Source organism: Blennius ocellaris, assembly GCF_963422515.1.
Source record: "Blennius ocellaris genome assembly, chromosome: 20".
NCBI classification, from domain to species: domain Eukaryota; kingdom Metazoa; phylum Chordata; class Actinopteri; order Blenniiformes; family Blenniidae; genus Blennius; species Blennius ocellaris.
Genome location: NC_137669.1, coordinates 212,645 through 230,994, shown reverse-complemented (window position 1 = coordinate 230,994; position 18,350 = coordinate 212,645). Strand labels below are relative to the sequence as shown.

Below are 18,350 nucleotides of genomic sequence, written 5' to 3'. Positions count from 1 at the left end.
AAAGTATGCAACTAAGTCTTTCAGATTATCTACAATGTTTTCTTGTCTGTGAATAAAACGTCCTCTTATATAGAACATCATTACTATGTGACGACAGACTCTCTGGTTATTCGTCTCCTTTTGCTGCTTCAGGCTGGGTTTTCTCCTGATCCACACCGACGGTGCATTAGTGTCGCTCGCCCCTCTCTCACCATGCAGTGTGTATTACATTAGTGTTGCTCGCCCCTCTCTCACCATGCAGTGTGTATTACATTAGTGTTGCTCGCCCCTCTCTCACCATGCAGTGTGTATTACATTAGTGTCGCTCGCCCCTCTCTCACCATGCAGTGTGTATTACATTAGTGTCGCTCGCCCCTCTCTCACCATGCAGTGTGTATTACATTAGTGTTGCTCGCCCCTCTCTCACCATGCAGTGTGTATTACATTAGTGTCGCTCGCCCCTCTCTCACCATGCAGTGTGTATTACATTAGTGTTGCTCGCCCCTCTCTCACCATGCAGTGTGTATTACATTAGTGTTGCTCGCCCCTCTCTCACCATGCAGTGTGTATTACATTAGTGTTGCTCGCCCCTCTCTCACCATGCAGTGTGTATTACATTAGTGTTGCTCGCCCCTCTCTCACCATGCAGTGTGTATTACATTAGTGTCGCTCGCCCCTCTCTCACCATGCAGTGTGTATTACATTAGTGTTGCTCGCCCCTCTCTCACCATGCAGTGTGTATTACATTAGTGTCGCTCGCCCCTCTCTCACCATGCAGTGTGTATTACATTAGTGTTGCTCGCCCCTCTCTCAACATGCAGTGTGTATTACGTTAGTGTTGCTCGCCCCTCTCTCACCATGCAGTGTGTATTACATTAGTGTTGCTCGCCCCTCTCTCACCATGCAGTGTGTATTACATTAGTGTTGCTCGCCCCTCTCTCACCATGCAGTGTGTATTACATTAGTGTTGCTCGCCCCTCTCTCACCATGCAGTGTGTATTACATTAGTGTTGCTCGCCCCTCTCTCACCATGCAGTGTGTATTACATTAGTGTTGCTCGCCCCTCTCTCACCATGCAGTGTGTATTACATTAGTGTTGCTCGCCCCTCTCTCACCATGCAGTGTGTATTACATTAGTGTTGCTCGCCCCTCTCTCACCATGCAGTGTGTATTACATTAGTGTTGCTCGCCCCTCTCTCACCATGCAGTGTGTATTACATTAGTGTTGCTCGCCCCTCTCTCACCATGCAGTGTGTATTACATTAGTGTTGCTCGCCCCTCTCTCACCATGCAGTGTGTATTACATTAGTGTTGCTCGCCCCTCTCTCACCATGCAGTGTGTATTACATTAGTGTTGCTCGCCCCTCTCTCACCATGCAGTGTGTATTACATTAGTGTTGCTCGCCCCTCTCTCACCATGCAGTGTGTATTACATTAGTGTTGCTCGCCCCTCTCTCACCATGCAGTGTGTATTACATTAGTGTTGCTCGCCCCTCTCTCACCATGCAGTGTGTATTACATTAGTGTTGCTCGCCCCTCTCTCACCATGCAGTGTGTATTGCATTAGTGTTGCTCGCCCCTCTCTCACCATGCAGTGTGTATTGCATTAGTGTTGCTCGCCCCTCTCTCACCATGCAGTGTGTATTACATTAGTATTGCTCGCCCCTCTCTCACCATGCAGTGTGTATTACATTAGTGTTGCTCGCCCCTCTCTCACCATGCAGTGTGTATTGCATCAGTGTAGCTCGCCCCTCTCTCACCATGCAGTGTGTATTACATCAGTGTAGCTCGCCCCTCTCTCACCATGCAGTGTGTATTACATTAGTGTTGCTCGCCCCTCTCTCACCATGCAGTGTGTATTACATTAGTGTCGCTCGCCCCTCTCTCACCATGCAGTGTGTATTACATTAGTGTCGCTCGCCCCTCTCTCACCATGCAGTGTGTATTACATTAGTGTTGCTCGCCCCTCTTTCTCCATGCAGTGTGTATTACATTAGTGTTGCTCGCCCCTCTCTCACCATGCAGTGTGTATTACATTAGTGTTGCTCGCCCCTCTTTCTCCATGCAGTGTGTATTACATTAGTGTTGCTCGCCCCTCTCTCTCCATGCAGTGTGTATTACATTAGTGTAGCTCGCCCCTCTCTCACCATGCAGTGTGTATTACATTAGTGTCGCTCGCCCCTCTCTCACCATGCAGTGTGTATTACATTAGTGTTGCTCGCCCCTCTTTCTCCATGCAGTGTGTATTACATTAGTGTTGCTCGCCCCTCTCTCTCCATGCAGTGTGTATTACATTAGTGTAGCTCGCCCCTCTCTCACCATGCAGTGTGTATTACATTAGTGTCGCTCGCCCCTCTCTCTCCATGCAGTGTGTATTACATTAGTGTTGCTCGCCCCTCTCTCTCCATGCAGTGTGTATTACATTAGTGACCATTAGTTTTGAAGAATCTCAACCCTCCAGAGGTTAATCGATGGTTCAGTGGTTAATCTGCTGTCTTTGAAACTTCACAACCTGGTTTGAATCCCATCATTGATTTATATATATTTGTTTTAATTGAAATTTTTTATTTTTTTTTTAAAATTGGCTATCTCCAAGGCTCAACATTTCTACAAGATCAGCGCCTATAGGGCTGTTCTGATGTTGTGGCTAAAAGGCTGTGCAGCCACTTTACTTTGGAATTCAGTCGTGTCACTACACCTGAAATAAAACCTTGCCCCACCAGTATTTACACCTAGAAATCCCACTGTTTGCGTCAGTGGGCCTCTGGAGGGTGGTTGACTTTAAAGCTGGCTGCGTGCAGAGAGTTGACGTTCTGCTTCAGAGGTTCCACTCTGCCGAAGCTCCGGTCTGCGTGCAGATCAAGCAAGGACCGGTAGTATAAAAGTAAACTGTTCAGTCCGTCAGAGTTCAACTGAGTTTTTCCTGCTCCACTTTGAGCTTTTTCACGCTGCAGGTCAGGTTGTTCCTTTGTTTAATCTTGACTTAAGGCATGAGTCGTGAAATTGAACTGCGAGGACGTGTGAGTGGAGCAGTATGGACGTGATTACGGTCGATGCGTTGAGACTCTGGCTCTGACTACGGTGTGGGATGAGGTCCAAATGAGGTGAAGCAGCACTTTTTCTGTTATTTTTAACTCCACTTTATTTCACGATGACGTGCAGCTCATGGGCCGGTGCCGGCCAGAGTCAGGTGGCTCCGGCCCGCAGGCCCCCTGTTGAGAACCTCTGCTCTAAACCTATATCTCCACTATGAATGTTCTCCAGATGTTGTAGAACCAACACAGTAAAGTTCAGTTGTTGTGTTTGTGTTACGGCTGGAAGCCGGACTGTAGCGCTCTGCAGAGCAGGTGCAGTTAGCAACACTTTATTTGTATTGCACAACCTGGGAGACGGGGGTCGGACACTCTGGGGTGCCGAGTGCCCGGGGGAGGGGACTGCAGCAGGAGAGGAGGCTGGCTGGGGGGGGGGAGCCGTGGAGCACATCGGGGAACGTGGTGCCTCGGCTGAGAACGCAATGTTCTGGTACCAGACCTCCTCACTGCAGGGCTTCAGATGTGGGAGAATTCAATGAGACAATTACCTGCAGGAGAGTCAGTGAGGGAGGATCCGGAGCTGGAGCAGGTGTGGAACCTCACAGTTTGATTGGTTCTTCATTCACCTGGCAGCCGCTTTTCCTTTGATTTACATCCAAACCTGGAGATATTTGAGGTTCTAGCAGCAGTTACAGCTGCAGGGGAAAGTGAGACAAATGAGAGTTTCAGATATTTGTAGTTTTATCACCATGGCAGACATTACTCACCTTCACTGCAGGTGAGGAAGTCTCCTAACACCTTTCCTTAACTCCTTTAGGAAGCCTCCTAACACCTTTCCTTAACTCCTTCAGGAAGTCTCCTAACACCTTTCCTTAACTCCTTTAGGAAGCCTCCTAACACCTTTCCTTAACTCCTTCAGGAAGTCTCCTAACACCTTTCCTTAACTCCTTTAGGAAGCCTCCTAACACCTTTCCTTAACTCCTTTAGGAAGCCTCCTAACACCTTTCCTTAACTCCTTTAGGAAGCCTCCTAACACCTTTCCTTAACTCCTTTAGGAAGCCTCCTAACACCTTTCCTTAACTCCTTTAGGAAGCCTCCTAACACCTTTCCATAACTCCTTCAGGAAGTCTCCTAACACCTTTCCTTAACTCCTTTAGGAAGCCTCCTAACACCTTTCCTTAACTCCTTTAGGAAGCCTCCTAACACCTTTCCTTAACTCCTTCAGGAAGTCTCCTAACACCTTTCCTTAACTCCTTTAGGAAGCCTCCTAACACCTTTCCTTAACTCCTTCAGGAAGTCTCCTAACACCTTTCCTTAACTCCTTTAGGAAGCCTCCTAACACCTTTCCTTAACTCCTTTAGGAAGCCTCCTAACACCTTTCCTTAACTCCTTTAGGAAGCCTCCTAACACCTTTCCTTAACTCCTTTAGGAAGCCTCCTAACACCTTTCCTTAACTCCTTTAGGAAGCCTCCTAACACCTTTCCATAACTCCTTCAGGAAGTCTCCTAACACCTTTCCTTAACTCCTTTAGGAAGCCTCCTAACACCTTTCCTTAACTCCTTTAGGAAGCCTCCTAACACCTTTCCTTAACTCCTTCAGGAAGTCTCCTAACACCTTTCCTTAACTCCTTTAGGAAGCCTCCTAACACCTTTCCTTAACTCCTTCAGGAAGTCTCCTAACACCTTTCCTTAACTCCTTTAGGAAGCCTCCTAACACCTTTCCTTAACTCCTTTAGGAAGCCTCCTAACACCTTTCCTTAACTCCTTTAGGAAGCCTCCTAACACCTTTCCTTAACTCCTTTAGGAAGCCTCCTAACACCTTTCCTTAACTCCTTTAGGAAGCCTCCTAACACCTTTCCATAACTCCTTCAGGAAGTCTCCTAACACCTTTCCTTAACTCCTTTAGGAAGCCTCCTAACACCTTTCCTTAACTCCTTTAGGAAGCCTCCTAACACCTTTCCTTAACTCCTTCAGGAAGTCTCCTAACACCTTTCCTTAACTCCTTTAGGAAGCCTCCTAACACCTTTCCTTAACTCCTTTAGGAAGCCTCCTAACACCTTTCCTTAACTCCTTTAGGAAGCCTCCTAACACCTTTCCTTAACTCCTTTAGGAAGCCTCCTAACACCTTTCCTTAACTCCTTTAGGAAGCCTCCTAACACCTTTCCATAACTCCTTCAGGAAGTCTCCTAACACCTTTCCTTAACTCCTTTAGGAAGCCTCCTAACACCTTTCCTTAACTCCTTTAGGAAGCCTCCTAACACCTTTCCATAACTCATTCAGGAAGTCTCCTAACACCTTTCCTTAACTCCTTTAGGAAGCCTCCTAACACCTTTCCTTAACTCCTTAAGGAAGCCTCCTAACACCTTTCCTTAACTCCTTCAGGAAGTCTCCTAACACCTTTCCTTAACTCCTTCAGGAAGTCTCCTAACACCTTTCCTTAACTCCTTTAGGAAGTCTCCTAACACCTTTCATTAACTCCTTTAGGAAGCCTCCTAACACCTTTCCTTAACTCCTTTAGGAAGCCTCCTAACACCTTTCCTTAACTCCTTCAGGAAGTCTCCTAACACCTTTCCTTAACTACTTCAGGAAGTCTCCTAACACCTTTCCTTAACTCCTTTAGGAAGCCTCCTAACACCTTTCCATAACTCATTCAGGAAGTCTCCTAACACCTTTCCTTAACTCCTTTAGGAAGCCTCCTAACACCTTTCCATAACTCATTCAGGAAGTCTCCTAACACCTTTCCTTAACTCCTTTAGGAAGCCTCCTCACACCTTTCCTTAACTCCTTTAGGAAGCCTCCTAACACCTTTCCATAACTCATTCAGGAAGTCTCCTAACACCTTTCCTTAACTCCTTTAGGAAGCCTCCTAACACCTTTCCTTAACTCCTTAAGGAAGCCTCCTAACACCTTTCCTTAACTCCTTCAGGAAGTCTCCTAACACCTTTCCTTAACTCCTTCAGGAAGTCTCCTAACACCTTTCCTTAACTCCTTTAGGAAGTCTCCTAACACCTTTCATTAACTCCTTTAGGAAGCCTCCTAACACCTTTCCTTAACTCCTTTAGGAAGCCTCCTAACACCTTTCCTTAACTCCTTCAGGAAGTCTCCTAACACCTTTCCTTAACTACTTCAGGAAGTCTCCTAACACCTTTCCTTAACTCCTTTAGGAAGCCTCCTAACACCTTTCCATAACTCATTCAGGAAGTCTCCTAACACCTTTCCTTAACTCCTTTAGGAAGCCTCCTAACACCTTTCCATAACTCATTCAGGAAGTCTCCTAACACCTTTCCTTAACTCCTTTAGGAAGCCTCCTCACACCTTTCCTTAACTCCTTTAGGAAGCCTCCTAACACCTTTCCTTAACTCCTTCTTGAAGCCTCCAAACACCTTTCCTTAACTACTTAAGGAAGTATCCTAACACCTTTCCTTAACTTCTTTAGGAAGTCTCCAAACACCTTTCCTCAACTCCTTCAGGAAGCCTCCTAACACCTTTCCTTAACTCCTTTAGGAAGTCTTCTAACACCTTTTCTTTACTCCTTTAGGAAGTCTCCTAGCACCTTTCCTAACTCCTCTAGGAAGTCTCCTAACACCTTTCCTTAACCCCTTTAGGAAGTCTCCTAACACCTTTCCTTAACTCCTTTAGGAAGTCTCCGAACACCTTTACTAGCTCCTTTAGGAAGTCTCCTAACACCTTTCTTTAACTCCTTAAGGAAGCCTCCTAACACCTTTCCTTAACTCCTTAAGGAAGTCTCGTAACACCGTTCCTTAACTCCTTTAGAAAGTCTCCCAACACCTTTTCTTAACTACTTAAGGAAGTATCCTAACACCTTTCCTTAACTTCTTTAGGAAGTCTCCAAACACCTTTCCTTAACTCCTTTAGGAAGTCTCCTAACACCTTTCCTTAACTCTTTAGGAAGTCTCCCAACACCTTTCCTTAACTCCTTTAGGAAGTCTCCTAACACCTTTCCTCAACTCCTTTAGGAAGTCTCCTAACACCTTTCCTTAACTCCTTTAGGAAGTCTCCTAACACCTTTCCTCAACTCCTTTAGGAAGTCTCCTAACACCTTTCCTCAACTCCTTTAGGAAGTCTCCTAACACCTTTCCTCAACTCCTTTAGGAAGTCTCCTAACACCTTTCCTCAACTCCTTTAGGAAGTCTCCTAACACCTTTCCTAACTCCTTTAGGAAGTCTCCTAACACCTTTCCTGAACTCCTTTAGGAAGCCTCCTAACACCTTTCATTAACTCCTTTAGGAAGTCTCCCAACACCTTTCCTTAACTCCTTAAGGAAGTCTCCTAACACCTTTCCTTAACTCCTTTAGGAAGTCTCCCAACACCTTTCCTTAACTCCTTAAGGAAGTCTCCTAGCACCTTTCCTAACTCCTTTAGGAAGTCTCCTAACACCTTTCCTTTACTCCTTTAGGAAGCCTCCTAACACCTTTCCTTAACTCCTTTAGGAAGTCTCGCAACACCTTTCCTTAACTCTTTTAGGAAGCCTCTTAACGCCTTTCCTTTACTCCTTAAGGAAGTCTCGTAACACCTTTCCTAACCCCTTTAGGAAGTCTCCTAACACCTTTCCTAACTCTTTTAGGTAGTCTCCTAACACCTTTCCTAACTCCTTTAGGTAGTCTCCTAACACCTTTCCTTAACCCCTTTAGGAAGTCTCCTAACACCTTTCCGTAACTCCTTTAGGAAGCCTCCCAACACCTTTCCTTAACTCCTTTTGGAAGCCTCCAAACACCTTTCCTTAACTCCTTTAGGAAGCCTCCTAACACCTTTCCTTAACTCCTTTAGGAAGTCTCCTAACACCTTTCCATCACCCCTTTAGGAAGTCTCCTAACACCTTTCCTTAACTCCTTTAGGAAGCCTCCTAACACCTTTCATTAACTCCTTTAGGAAGTCTCCTAACACCTTTCCTTAACTCCTTTAGGAAGTCTCCTAACACCTTTCCTTAACTCCTTTAGGAAGCCTCCCAACACCTTTCCTTTACTCCATAAGGAAGCCTCCTAACACCTTTCATTAACTCCTTTAGGAAGTCTCCTAACACCTTTCCTTAACTCCTTTAGGAAGCCTCCTAACACCTTTCATTAACCCCTTTAGGAAGCCTCCTAACACCTTTCCTTAACCCCTTTTGGAAGCCTCCAAACACCTTTCCTTAACTCCTTTAGGAAGCCTCCAAACACCTTTCCTTAACTCCTTTAGGAAGCCTCCCAACACCTTTCCTTTACTCCATAAGGAAGTCTCCTAACACCTTTCTAAACTCCTTTAGGAAGTCTCCTAACACCTTTCCTTAACTCCTTCAGGAAGTCTCCTACCAACTTTCCTTAACTCCTTTAGGAAGCCTCTTAACGCCTTTCCTTTACTCCTTAAGGAAGTCTCGTAACACCTTTCCTAACCCCTTTAGGAAGTCTCCTAACACCTTTCCTAACTCTTTTAGGTAGTCTCCTAACACCTTTCCTAACTCCTTTAGGTAGTCTCCTAACACCTTTCCTTAACTCCTTTAGGAAGCCTCCTAACAATTTCCGTTAACTCCTTAAGGAAGTCTCCTAACACCTTTCCTTAACTCCTTTAGGAAGTCTCCCAACACCTTTCCTTAACTCCTTAAGAAAGTCTTCTAACACATTTTCTTAACTCCTTTAGGAAGTCTCCTAACACCTTTCCTTAACCCCTTTAGGAAGTCTCCTAACACATTTCCTTAACTTCTTAAGGAAGTCTCCTAACACCTTTAGGAAGTCTCCTAACACCTTTCCTAACTCCTTTAGGAATTCTCCTAACACCTTTCCTTAACTCTTTTAGGAAGCCTCTTAACGCCTTTCCTTTACTCCTTAAGGAAGTCTCGTAACACCTTTCCTAACCCCTTTAGGAAGTCTCCAATCACCTTTCCTTAAATCCTTAAAGAGGCCTCCTAACACCTTTCCTTAACTCCTTTAGGAAGCCTCCTAACACCTTTCCTTAACTCCTTTAGGAGGCCTCCAAACACCTTTCCTTAACTCCTTTAGGTGGCCTCCTAACACCTTTCCTTAACCCCTTTAGGAAGCCTCCCAACACCTTTCCTTAACTCCTTTAGGAGGCCTCCTAACACCTTTCCTTAACCCCTTTAGGAAGCCTCCCAACACCTTTCCTTAACTCCTTTAGGAGGCCTCCTAACACCTTTCCTTAACTCCTTCTTGAAGCCTCCAAACACCTTTCCTTAACTCCTTTAGGAAGTCTCCTAACACCTTTTCTTAACTCCTTTAGGAAGTCTCCTAGCACCTTTCCTACCTCCTCTAGGAAGTCTCCTAACAACTTTCCCAAACCCCTTTAGGAAGTCTCCTAACACCTTTCCTTAACTCCTTTAGGAAGTCTCCTACCACCTTTCCTAGCTCCTTTACGAAGTCTCCTAACACCTTTCCTTAACTCCTTTAGGAAGCCTCCCAACACCTTTCCTTAACTCCTTAAGAAAGTCTTCTAACACATTTCCTTAACTCCTTTAGGAAGTCTCCTAACACCTTTCCTTAACCCCTTTAGGAAGTCTCCTAACACATTTCCTTAACTTCTTAAGGAAGTCTCCTAACACCTTTAGGAAGTCTCCTAACACCTTTCCTAACTCCTTTAGGAATTCTCCTAACACCCTTCCTTAATTCCTTTAGGAAGTCTCCTAACACCTTTCCTTAAATCCTTTAGGAGGCCTCCTAACACCTTTCCTTAACTCCTTTAGGAAGCCTCCTAACACCTTTCCTTAACTCCTTTAGGAGGCCTCCAAACACCTTTCCTTAACTCCTTTAGGAGGCCTCCTAACACCTTTCCTTAACCCCTTTAGGAAGCCTCCCAACACCTTTCCTTAACTCCTTTAGGAGGCCTCCTAACACCTTTCCTTAACCCCTTTAGGAAGCCTCCCAACACCTTTCCTTAACTCCTTTAGGAGGCCTCCTAACATCTTTCCTTAACTCCTTCTTGAAGCCTCCAAACACCTTTCCTTAACTACTTAAGGAAGTATCCTAACACCTTTCCTTAACTTCTTTAGGAAGTCTCCAAACACCTTTCCTCAACTCCTTCAGGAAGCCTCCTAACACCTTTCCTTAACTCCTTTAGGAAGTCTTCTAACACCTTTTCTTTACTCCTTTAGGAAGTCTCCTAGCACCTTTCCTAACTCCTCTAGGAAGTCTCCTAACACCTTTCCTTAACCCCTTTAGGAAGTCTCCTAACACCTTTCCTTAACTCCTTTAGGAAGTCTCCGAACACCTTTACTAGCTCCTTTAGGAAGTCTCCTAACACCTTTCTTTAACTCCTTAAGGAAGCCTCCTAACACCTTTCCTTAACTCCTTAAGGAAGTCTCGTAACACCGTTCCTTAACTCCTTTAGAAAGTCTCCCAACACCTTTTCTTAACTACTTAAGGAAGTATCCTAACACCTTTCCTTAACTTCTTTAGGAAGTCTCCAAACACCTTTCCTTAACTCCTTTAGGAAGTCTCCTAACACCTTTCCTTAACTCTTTAGGAAGTCTCCCAACACCTTTCCTTAACTCCTTTAGGAAGTCTCCTAACACCTTTCCTCAACTCCTTTAGGAAGTCTCCTAACACCTTTCCTTAACTCCTTTAGGAAGTCTCCTAACACCTTTCCTCAACTCCTTTAGGAAGTCTCCTAACACCTTTCCTCAACTCCTTTAGGAAGTCTCCTAACACCTTTCCTCAACTCCTTTAGGAAGTCTCCTAACACCTTTCCTCAACTCCTTTAGGAAGTCTCCTAACACCTTTCCTAACTCCTTTAGGAAGTCTCCTAACACCTTTCCTGAACTCCTTTAGGAAGCCTCCTAACACCTTTCATTAACTCCTTTAGGAAGTCTCCCAACACCTTTCCTTAACTCCTTAAGGAAGTCTCCTAACACCTTTCCTTAACTCCTTTAGGAAGTCTCCCAACACCTTTCCTTAACTCCTTAAGGAAGTCTCCTAGCACCTTTCCTAACTCCTTTAGGAAGTCTCCTAACACCTTTCCTTTACTCCTTTAGGAAGCCTCCTAACACCTTTCCTTAACTCCTTTAGGAAGTCTCGCAACACCTTTCCTTAACTCTTTTAGGAAGCCTCTTAACGCCTTTCCTTTACTCCTTAAGGAAGTCTCGTAACACCTTTCCTAACCCCTTTAGGAAGTCTCCTAACACCTTTCCTAACTCTTTTAGGTAGTCTCCTAACACCTTTCCTAACTCCTTTAGGTAGTCTCCTAACACCTTTCCTTAACCCCTTTAGGAAGTCTCCTAACACCTTTCCGTAACTCCTTTAGGAAGCCTCCCAACACCTTTCCTTAACTCCTTTTGGAAGCCTCCAAACACCTTTCCTTAACTCCTTTAGGAAGCCTCCTAACACCTTTCCTTAACTCCTTTAGGAAGTCTCCTAACACCTTTCCATCACCCCTTTAGGAAGTCTCCTAACACCTTTCCTTAACTCCTTTAGGAAGCCTCCTAACACCTTTCATTAACTCCTTTAGGAAGTCTCCTAACACCTTTCCTTAACTCCTTTAGGAAGTCTCCTAACACCTTTCCTTAACTCCTTTAGGAAGCCTCCCAACACCTTTCCTTTACTCCATAAGGAAGCCTCCTAACACCTTTCATTAACTCCTTTAGGAAGTCTCCTAACACCTTTCCTTAACTCCTTTAGGAAGCCTCCTAACACCTTTCATTAACCCCTTTAGGAAGCCTCCTAACACCTTTCCTTAACCCCTTTTGGAAGCCTCCAAACACCTTTCCTTAACTCCTTTAGGAAGCCTCCAAACACCTTTCCTTAACTCCTTTAGGAAGCCTCCCAACACCTTTCCTTTACTCCATAAGGAAGTCTCCTAACACCTTTCTAAACTCCTTTAGGAAGTCTCCTAACACCTTTCCTTAACTCCTTCAGGAAGTCTCCTACCAACTTTCCTTAACTCCTTTAGGAAGCCTCTTAACGCCTTTCCTTTACTCCTTAAGGAAGTCTCGTAACACCTTTCCTAACCCCTTTAGGAAGTCTCCTAACACCTTTCCTAACTCTTTTAGGTAGTCTCCTAACACCTTTCCTAACTCCTTTAGGTAGTCTCCTAACACCTTTCCTTAACTCCTTTAGGAAGTCTCCTAACACCTTTCCGTAACTCCTTTAGGAAGCCTCCCAACACCTTTCCTTAACTCCTTTAGGAAGTCTCCTAGCACCTTTCCATCACCCCTTTAGGTAGTCTCCTAACACCTTTCCTTAACTCCTTTAGGAAGTCTCCTAACACCTTTCCGTAACTCCTTTAGGAAGCCTCCTAACACCTTTCCTTAACTCCTTTAGGAAGTCTCCTAACACCTTTCCGTAACTCCTTTAGGAAGCCTCCCAACACCTTTCCTTAACTCCTTTAGGAAGCCTCCTAACACCTTTCCTTAACTCCTTTAGGAAGTCTCCTAACACCTTTCCATCACCCCTTTAGGAAGTCTCCTAACACCTTTCCTTAACTCCTTTAGGAAGCCTCCTAACACCTTTCCTTAACTCCTTTAGGAAGCCTCCTAACACCTTTCCTTAACTCCTTTAGGAAGTCTCCTAACACCTTTCCATCACCCCTTTAGGAAGTCTCCTAACACCTTTCCTTAACTCCTTTAGGAAGCCTCCTAACACCTTTCATTAACTCCTTTAGGAAGTCTCCTAACACCTTTCCTTAACTCCTTTAGGAAGTCTCCTAACACCTTTCCTTAACTCCTTTAGGAAGCCTCCTAACACCTTTCCTTAACTCCTTTAGGAAGCCTCCTAACACCTTTCCTTAACTCCTTTAGGAAGCCTCCCAACACCTTTCCTTTACTCCATAAGGAAGTCTCCTAACACCTTTCCTAACCCTTTTAGGTAGTCTCCTAACACCTTTCCTAACTCCTTTAGGAAGTCTCCTAACACCTTTCCTCAACTCCTTTAGGAAGTCTCCTAACACCTTTCCTCAACTCCTTTAGGAAGTCTCCTAACACCTTTCCTAACTCCTTTAGGAAGTCTCCTAACACCTTTCCTGAACTCCTTTAGGAAGCCTCCTAACACCTTTCATTAACTCCTTTAGGAAGTCTCCCAACACCTTTCCTTAACTCCTTAAGGAAGTCTCCTAACACCTTTCCTTAACTCCTTTAGGAAGTCTCCCAACACCTTTCCTTAACTCCTTAAGGAAGTCTCCTAGCACCTTTCCTAACTCCTTTAGGAAGTCTCCTAACACCTTTCCTTTACTCCTTTAGGAAGCCTCCTAACACCTTTCCTTAACTCCTTTAGGAAGTCTCGCAACACCTTTCCTTAACTCTTTTAGGAAGCCTCTTAACGCCTTTCCTTTACTCCTTAAGGAAGTCTCGTAACACCTTTCCTAACCCCTTTAGGAAGTCTCCTAACACCTTTCCTAACTCTTTTAGGTAGTCTCCTAACACCTTTCCTAACTCCTTTAGGTAGTCTCCTAACACCTTTCCTTAACCCCTTTAGGAAGTCTCCTAACACCTTTCCGTAACTCCTTTAGGAAGCCTCCCAACACCTTTCCTTAACTCCTTTTGGAAGCCTCCAAACACCTTTCCTTAACTCCTTTAGGAAGCCTCCTAACACCTTTCCTTAACTCCTTTAGGAAGTCTCCTAACACCTTTCCATCACCCCTTTAGGAAGTCTCCTAACACCTTTCCTTAACTCCTTTAGGAAGCCTCCTAACACCTTTCATTAACTCCTTTAGGAAGTCTCCTAACACCTTTCCTTAACTCCTTTAGGAAGTCTCCTAACACCTTTCCTTAACTCCTTTAGGAAGCCTCCCAACACCTTTCCTTTACTCCATAAGGAAGCCTCCTAACACCTTTCATTAACTCCTTTAGGAAGTCTCCTAACACCTTTCCTTAACTCCTTTAGGAAGCCTCCTAACACCTTTCATTAACCCCTTTAGGAAGCCTCCTAACACCTTTCCTTAACCCCTTTTGGAAGCCTCCAAACACCTTTCCTTAACTCCTTTAGGAAGCCTCCAAACACCTTTCCTTAACTCCTTTAGGAAGCCTCCCAACACCTTTCCTTTACTCCATAAGGAAGTCTCCTAACACCTTTCTAAACTCCTTTAGGAAGTCTCCTAACACCTTTCCTTAACTCCTTCAGGAAGTCTCCTACCACCTTTCCTTAACTCCTTTAGGAAGCCTCTTAACGCCTTTCCTTTACTCCTTAAGGAAGTCTCGTAACACCTTTCCTAACCCCTTTAGGAAGTCTCCTAACACCTTTCCTAACTCTTTTAGGTAGTCTCCTAACACCTTTCCTAACTCCTTTAGGTAGTCTCCTAACACCTTTCCTTAACTCCTTTAGGAAGTCTCCTAACACCTTTCCGTAACTCCTTTAGGAAGCCTCCCAACACCTTTCCTTAACTCCTTTAGGAAGTCTCCTAGCACCTTTCCATCACCCCTTTAGGTAGTCTCCTAACACCTTTCCTTAACTCCTTTAGGAAGTCTCCTAACACCTTTCCGTAACTCCTTTAGGAAGCCTCCTAACACCTTTCCTTAACTCCTTTAGGAAGTCTCCTAACACCTTTCCGTAACTCCTTTAGGAAGCCTCCCAACACCTTTCCTTAACTCCTTTAGGAAGCCTCCTAACACCTTTCCTTAACTCCTTTAGGAAGTCTCCTAACACCTTTCCATCACCCCTTTAGGAAGTCTCCTAACACCTTTCCTTAACTCCTTTAGGAAGCCTCCTAACACCTTTCCTTAACTCCTTTAGGAAGCCTCCTAACACCTTTCCTTAACTCCTTTAGGAAGTCTCCTAACACCTTTCCATCACCCCTTTAGGAAGTCTCCTAACACCTTTCCTTAACTCCTTTAGGAAGCCTCCTAACACCTTTCATTAACTCCTTTAGGAAGTCTCCTAACACCTTTCCTTAACTCCTTTAGGAAGTCTCCTAACACCTTTCCTTAACTCCTTTAGGAAGCCTCCTAACACCTTTCCTTAACTCCTTTAGGAAGCCTCCTAACACCTTTCCTTAACTCCTTTAGGAAGTCTCCTAACACCTTTCCATCACCCCTTTAGGAAGTCTCCTAACACCTTTCCTTAACTCCTTTAGGAAGCCTCCTAACACCTTTCATTAACTCCTTTAGGAAGTCTCCTAACACCTTTCCTTAACTCCTTTAGGAAGTCTCCTAACACCTTTCCTTAACTCCTTTAGGAAGCCTCCTAACACCTTTCCTTAACTCCTTTAGGAAGCCTCCTAACACCTTTCCTTAACTCCTTTAGGAAGCCTCCCAACACCTTTCCTTTACTCCATAAGGAAGTCTCCTAACACCTTTCCTAACCCTTTTAGGTAGTCTCCTAACACCTTTCCTAACTCCTTTAGGAAGTCTCCTAACACCTTTCCTCAACTCCTTTAGGAAGTCTCCTAACACCTTTCCTCAACTCCTTTAGGAAGTCTCCTAACACCTTTCCTTGACTCAGTGATGTCATCCACAGGGTTCAGGAAAGGTAGATAGAAAAAGAGAAAAGAGGGACTATTCGGATGTACCCCTTAATTCGTACTCCCTGGTCCCTACTTCCTGTCCCTTAGATCTGACTTCTTGTTCCCTACCTCTTGTTTCTTGCTTCGTACTTCCTATCTCCAGTGTCCTACTTAGTATGTCCAGTCTTCTGTTTCCTGTCTCCCAAGTCTGGAATCTTGTTTCTGACTTCCTGTCTCCTATTTTTTATTTGTTGTCCCACTTCTTGAGTTCTATTTCCCACTTCCTAGCTCCAATTTATTACTTCCTGTTTCCTACTTCTTATCTCTTCTTTTGTACTTTTTTTTTTTCCAGTGCCCTACGTCATTTTTCTGTCTTTTCCCACTACCTGTCTCCAACTTCCTGTCCCCAACATCCCACTCCCAGTCTCCTGCTTGCTTCCTTACATCCTACCTGATGTTTGCAGTTTCCTGCCAGACGATGAATCGAGGAGGAGGAGGAGGAGGAGCAGCAGGAGGAGGAGGAGGAGGAGGAGGCAGAGGGGTGCAGCATGTCTTCCTCAGTGCTCACCGATGTCCTGAGGTGGATCTGCTGCCTCAGCAGCTGTCGGAGGAGAAAGCTTCTCCACCCTGTGAGGCGAGTTACCTGGACATCTGCTCCACCTGTCGCACCGACGAGGATGAGGACAATGACGACAACATGAGTGACTGGTCAGAGGAAGACCTCTCGCTCCACTTCTCGCCATCCGTCATCCTCCAATCAGAAGACGAGGAGTCGGATCCAGGGAGTGGCTTCGAGTGCATTGATGTTACCACGGCGACACAGGTAGAAACAACCTTCTGGTTCGGGAGGTTATCGACGGGTCTTCACTGATGCAGCCATTCTTTTTGATTCTGATGTTTGTCTCATTCCACCCGTGGCACAGTTGAGAGGCCCCGAAGGTGCGGGGCCAAAGATGGTTCCCAAACGGCAAATTCAACTGAAGAAGAAGAAGAGCGTCCCTGGCCAGGTGCCGTCTTCTGTCAGCTCCACTGTCTCTCTCTTAACTTGTTGCTCTGCTCACCCATCTGTGTTTCCACCTGTACAGGTGAAACGCGCACCTGCTGAAGTGGGCGGAGCTAACAGGGACTTTTCAGCCGTCTGTCCTCGCTCTGATTTGTTGCTACGGCAACACAGTATGCCAGCCTCTTTGCACCTGGCGAGCAGTAGTGATGTCATCGGCCTGGTGGGAGGGACCAATCAAGGTAAGAGCATGAGAGCTGTGATTGGCCGACGGTCCATGTCTCTGTCTGATGGTGTGATGATTTCAGAGTCTGTATCTGGAGGACGCCGCCTGCAAAAATCATTGTCTCTGGACGAAACAAAGACCAAACAGGCATCGAGCCTCATCAAGAGTGTGCTTTCAAAGAGGATGCAGGTGGAGAAGAGCTCCGCCCCTCACCTGAAGCCCTCACCTGTCCTGCCACGGTCCAGCCAACAAGGGGCTCCAGTCCGCCAGATGAGGGACGTGAGGAGTCTCCTGAAGACCACCTCCAGCCTTCCAGTTCCAACCAGCTCACAGGTGATTGGTCAGAAGGACAGCCCGCCCCCCAGCTACCAGCAGGCCACCCGGACCAAAGGTGAGGTCAGGAGGGTCACCCAGTCACACGACAGGAAGCCTCACGACGCAGAGACAAAGCAGAGACAAAGCAGGGAGCCAATCAGAAGAGGTCATGGTGATGATGTCAACACGGTGTCAGGTCCGAGGATGCCAGCTAACACCAAGGAGCTCACAGAGCAGAGCCAATCAAAACGCAGTGTGTCGCCGGGCCCAGCCTGCTCACCTGGGTCGGTGCAGCCTCGGCCTGCCTGTGCCCATGAGCAGATCTCCATCCTGGGGGTTGCCCCCCAGAACCCCTGCTTCTACACCTCCGCCCCACCGCCTCACCTGCGGACGGTCGGCTGTGTCCCCGGTGTTCCTGCGCAGCTTCCTGTTCCTGTCCTCCAAAAGTACGAGCGGCTGACAGAAACCCTCTCAGGCTCACCAGACCGGACCAGGAATGGAATCAGGACCAGGACCAGGACCACAGGAGACCAGGACAGCCCCAGACCAGCAGAGACCACCACACCACTGCAGCCACTCCAGCACCTGCTGCTTTGCAGCTTCCAGGGCTTCTTACCTGCACAGGTGGGTGGGGACTTTAGCGTTGATGTGACGGGGTCTGCTGCAGCATCTGGAGCCCCTTTTGGCTCCGCCCCTCGTCTGATGGTCGACCATAAGAGTGGGCAGTGCTTCTACACGGAGCCGCCGCCACAGGTCCGGGTGAAGATGCTGCTGGATCCAGAGACGGGACAGTTCGTCCAGGTAGTCGTACCTGCCGCAGGCTCCGCCCCCAGCAGTAATCTCTACCCCGTCGGCTATGCTCACCCCGCCCCCACCATGCTGAGCCCCGCCCACACGCTCATGAATCCCGCCCCCGTCATGCTGCAGGTGGGAGGTGCTAACCACACCGTGTTCTCCACGATGCACCTCCACCCACGGGTGGGCGTGTCCTCCCTGTACCCTCTCCAGCCCCTGGCCGTGATGACATCACACCCGACGCACCCCGATGACATCACAGCCGACTCAGTGTGACGACGTCACATGGTGGTCGTCACGCTCTGAGTGTGTTTGTTTCCATCAGGGAGGGAATCCCGGTCCTGCAAGTCTTCAATGTGTGTCACCAACCCAGCAGAGCTTCATCGTGAACACTCAGGTGTTTGAGCAGGGGAACATTGAAAACATGCAGGGCCGGGGTTCCCTTCCCCTGGTTTACACGCTGATGTCACCTGTTTTTATTGGTTTTGGTTTGCACGTCTTTAAAATTGAATTGAATTCATTTTTATTCACAAAGCGGCAGAGAGAAGACAGAAAGACAGACTCTTGCAAGAAACACGACACAAAAACACATTTTCTCACTTTTTTCACATGTATGTAAGAAACTGTGT

The 18,350-nt window shown here is 46.3% G+C and overlaps 1 protein-coding gene across 3 annotated transcripts in view; it reads left to right on the top strand.

The window, feature by feature from the left end:
- The window catches only part of LOC308144915 (uncharacterized protein), a 30,339-nt gene extending 12,026 nt beyond the window's left edge, over positions 1-18,313 (top strand). For 2 of the 3 annotated variants that reach the window (XM_080516201.1, XM_080516200.1), the window contains exons 2-5: positions 15,850-16,208; positions 16,309-16,392; positions 16,471-16,627; positions 16,694-18,313. In XM_080516201.1, the coding sequence (XP_080372327.1) occupies positions 15,864-16,208; positions 16,309-16,392; positions 16,471-16,627; positions 16,694-17,997 (1,890 nt within the window). In that variant the 5' untranslated portion in view covers positions 15,850-15,863 and the 3' untranslated portion in view covers positions 17,998-18,313. Of the gene's footprint in view, positions 1-15,096; positions 16,209-16,308; positions 16,393-16,470; positions 16,628-16,693 lie in introns of those variants that run through there. The other variant, XM_080516199.1, reaches the window with a different exon arrangement.
- Positions 18,314-18,350: the final 37 nt, after the last annotated feature.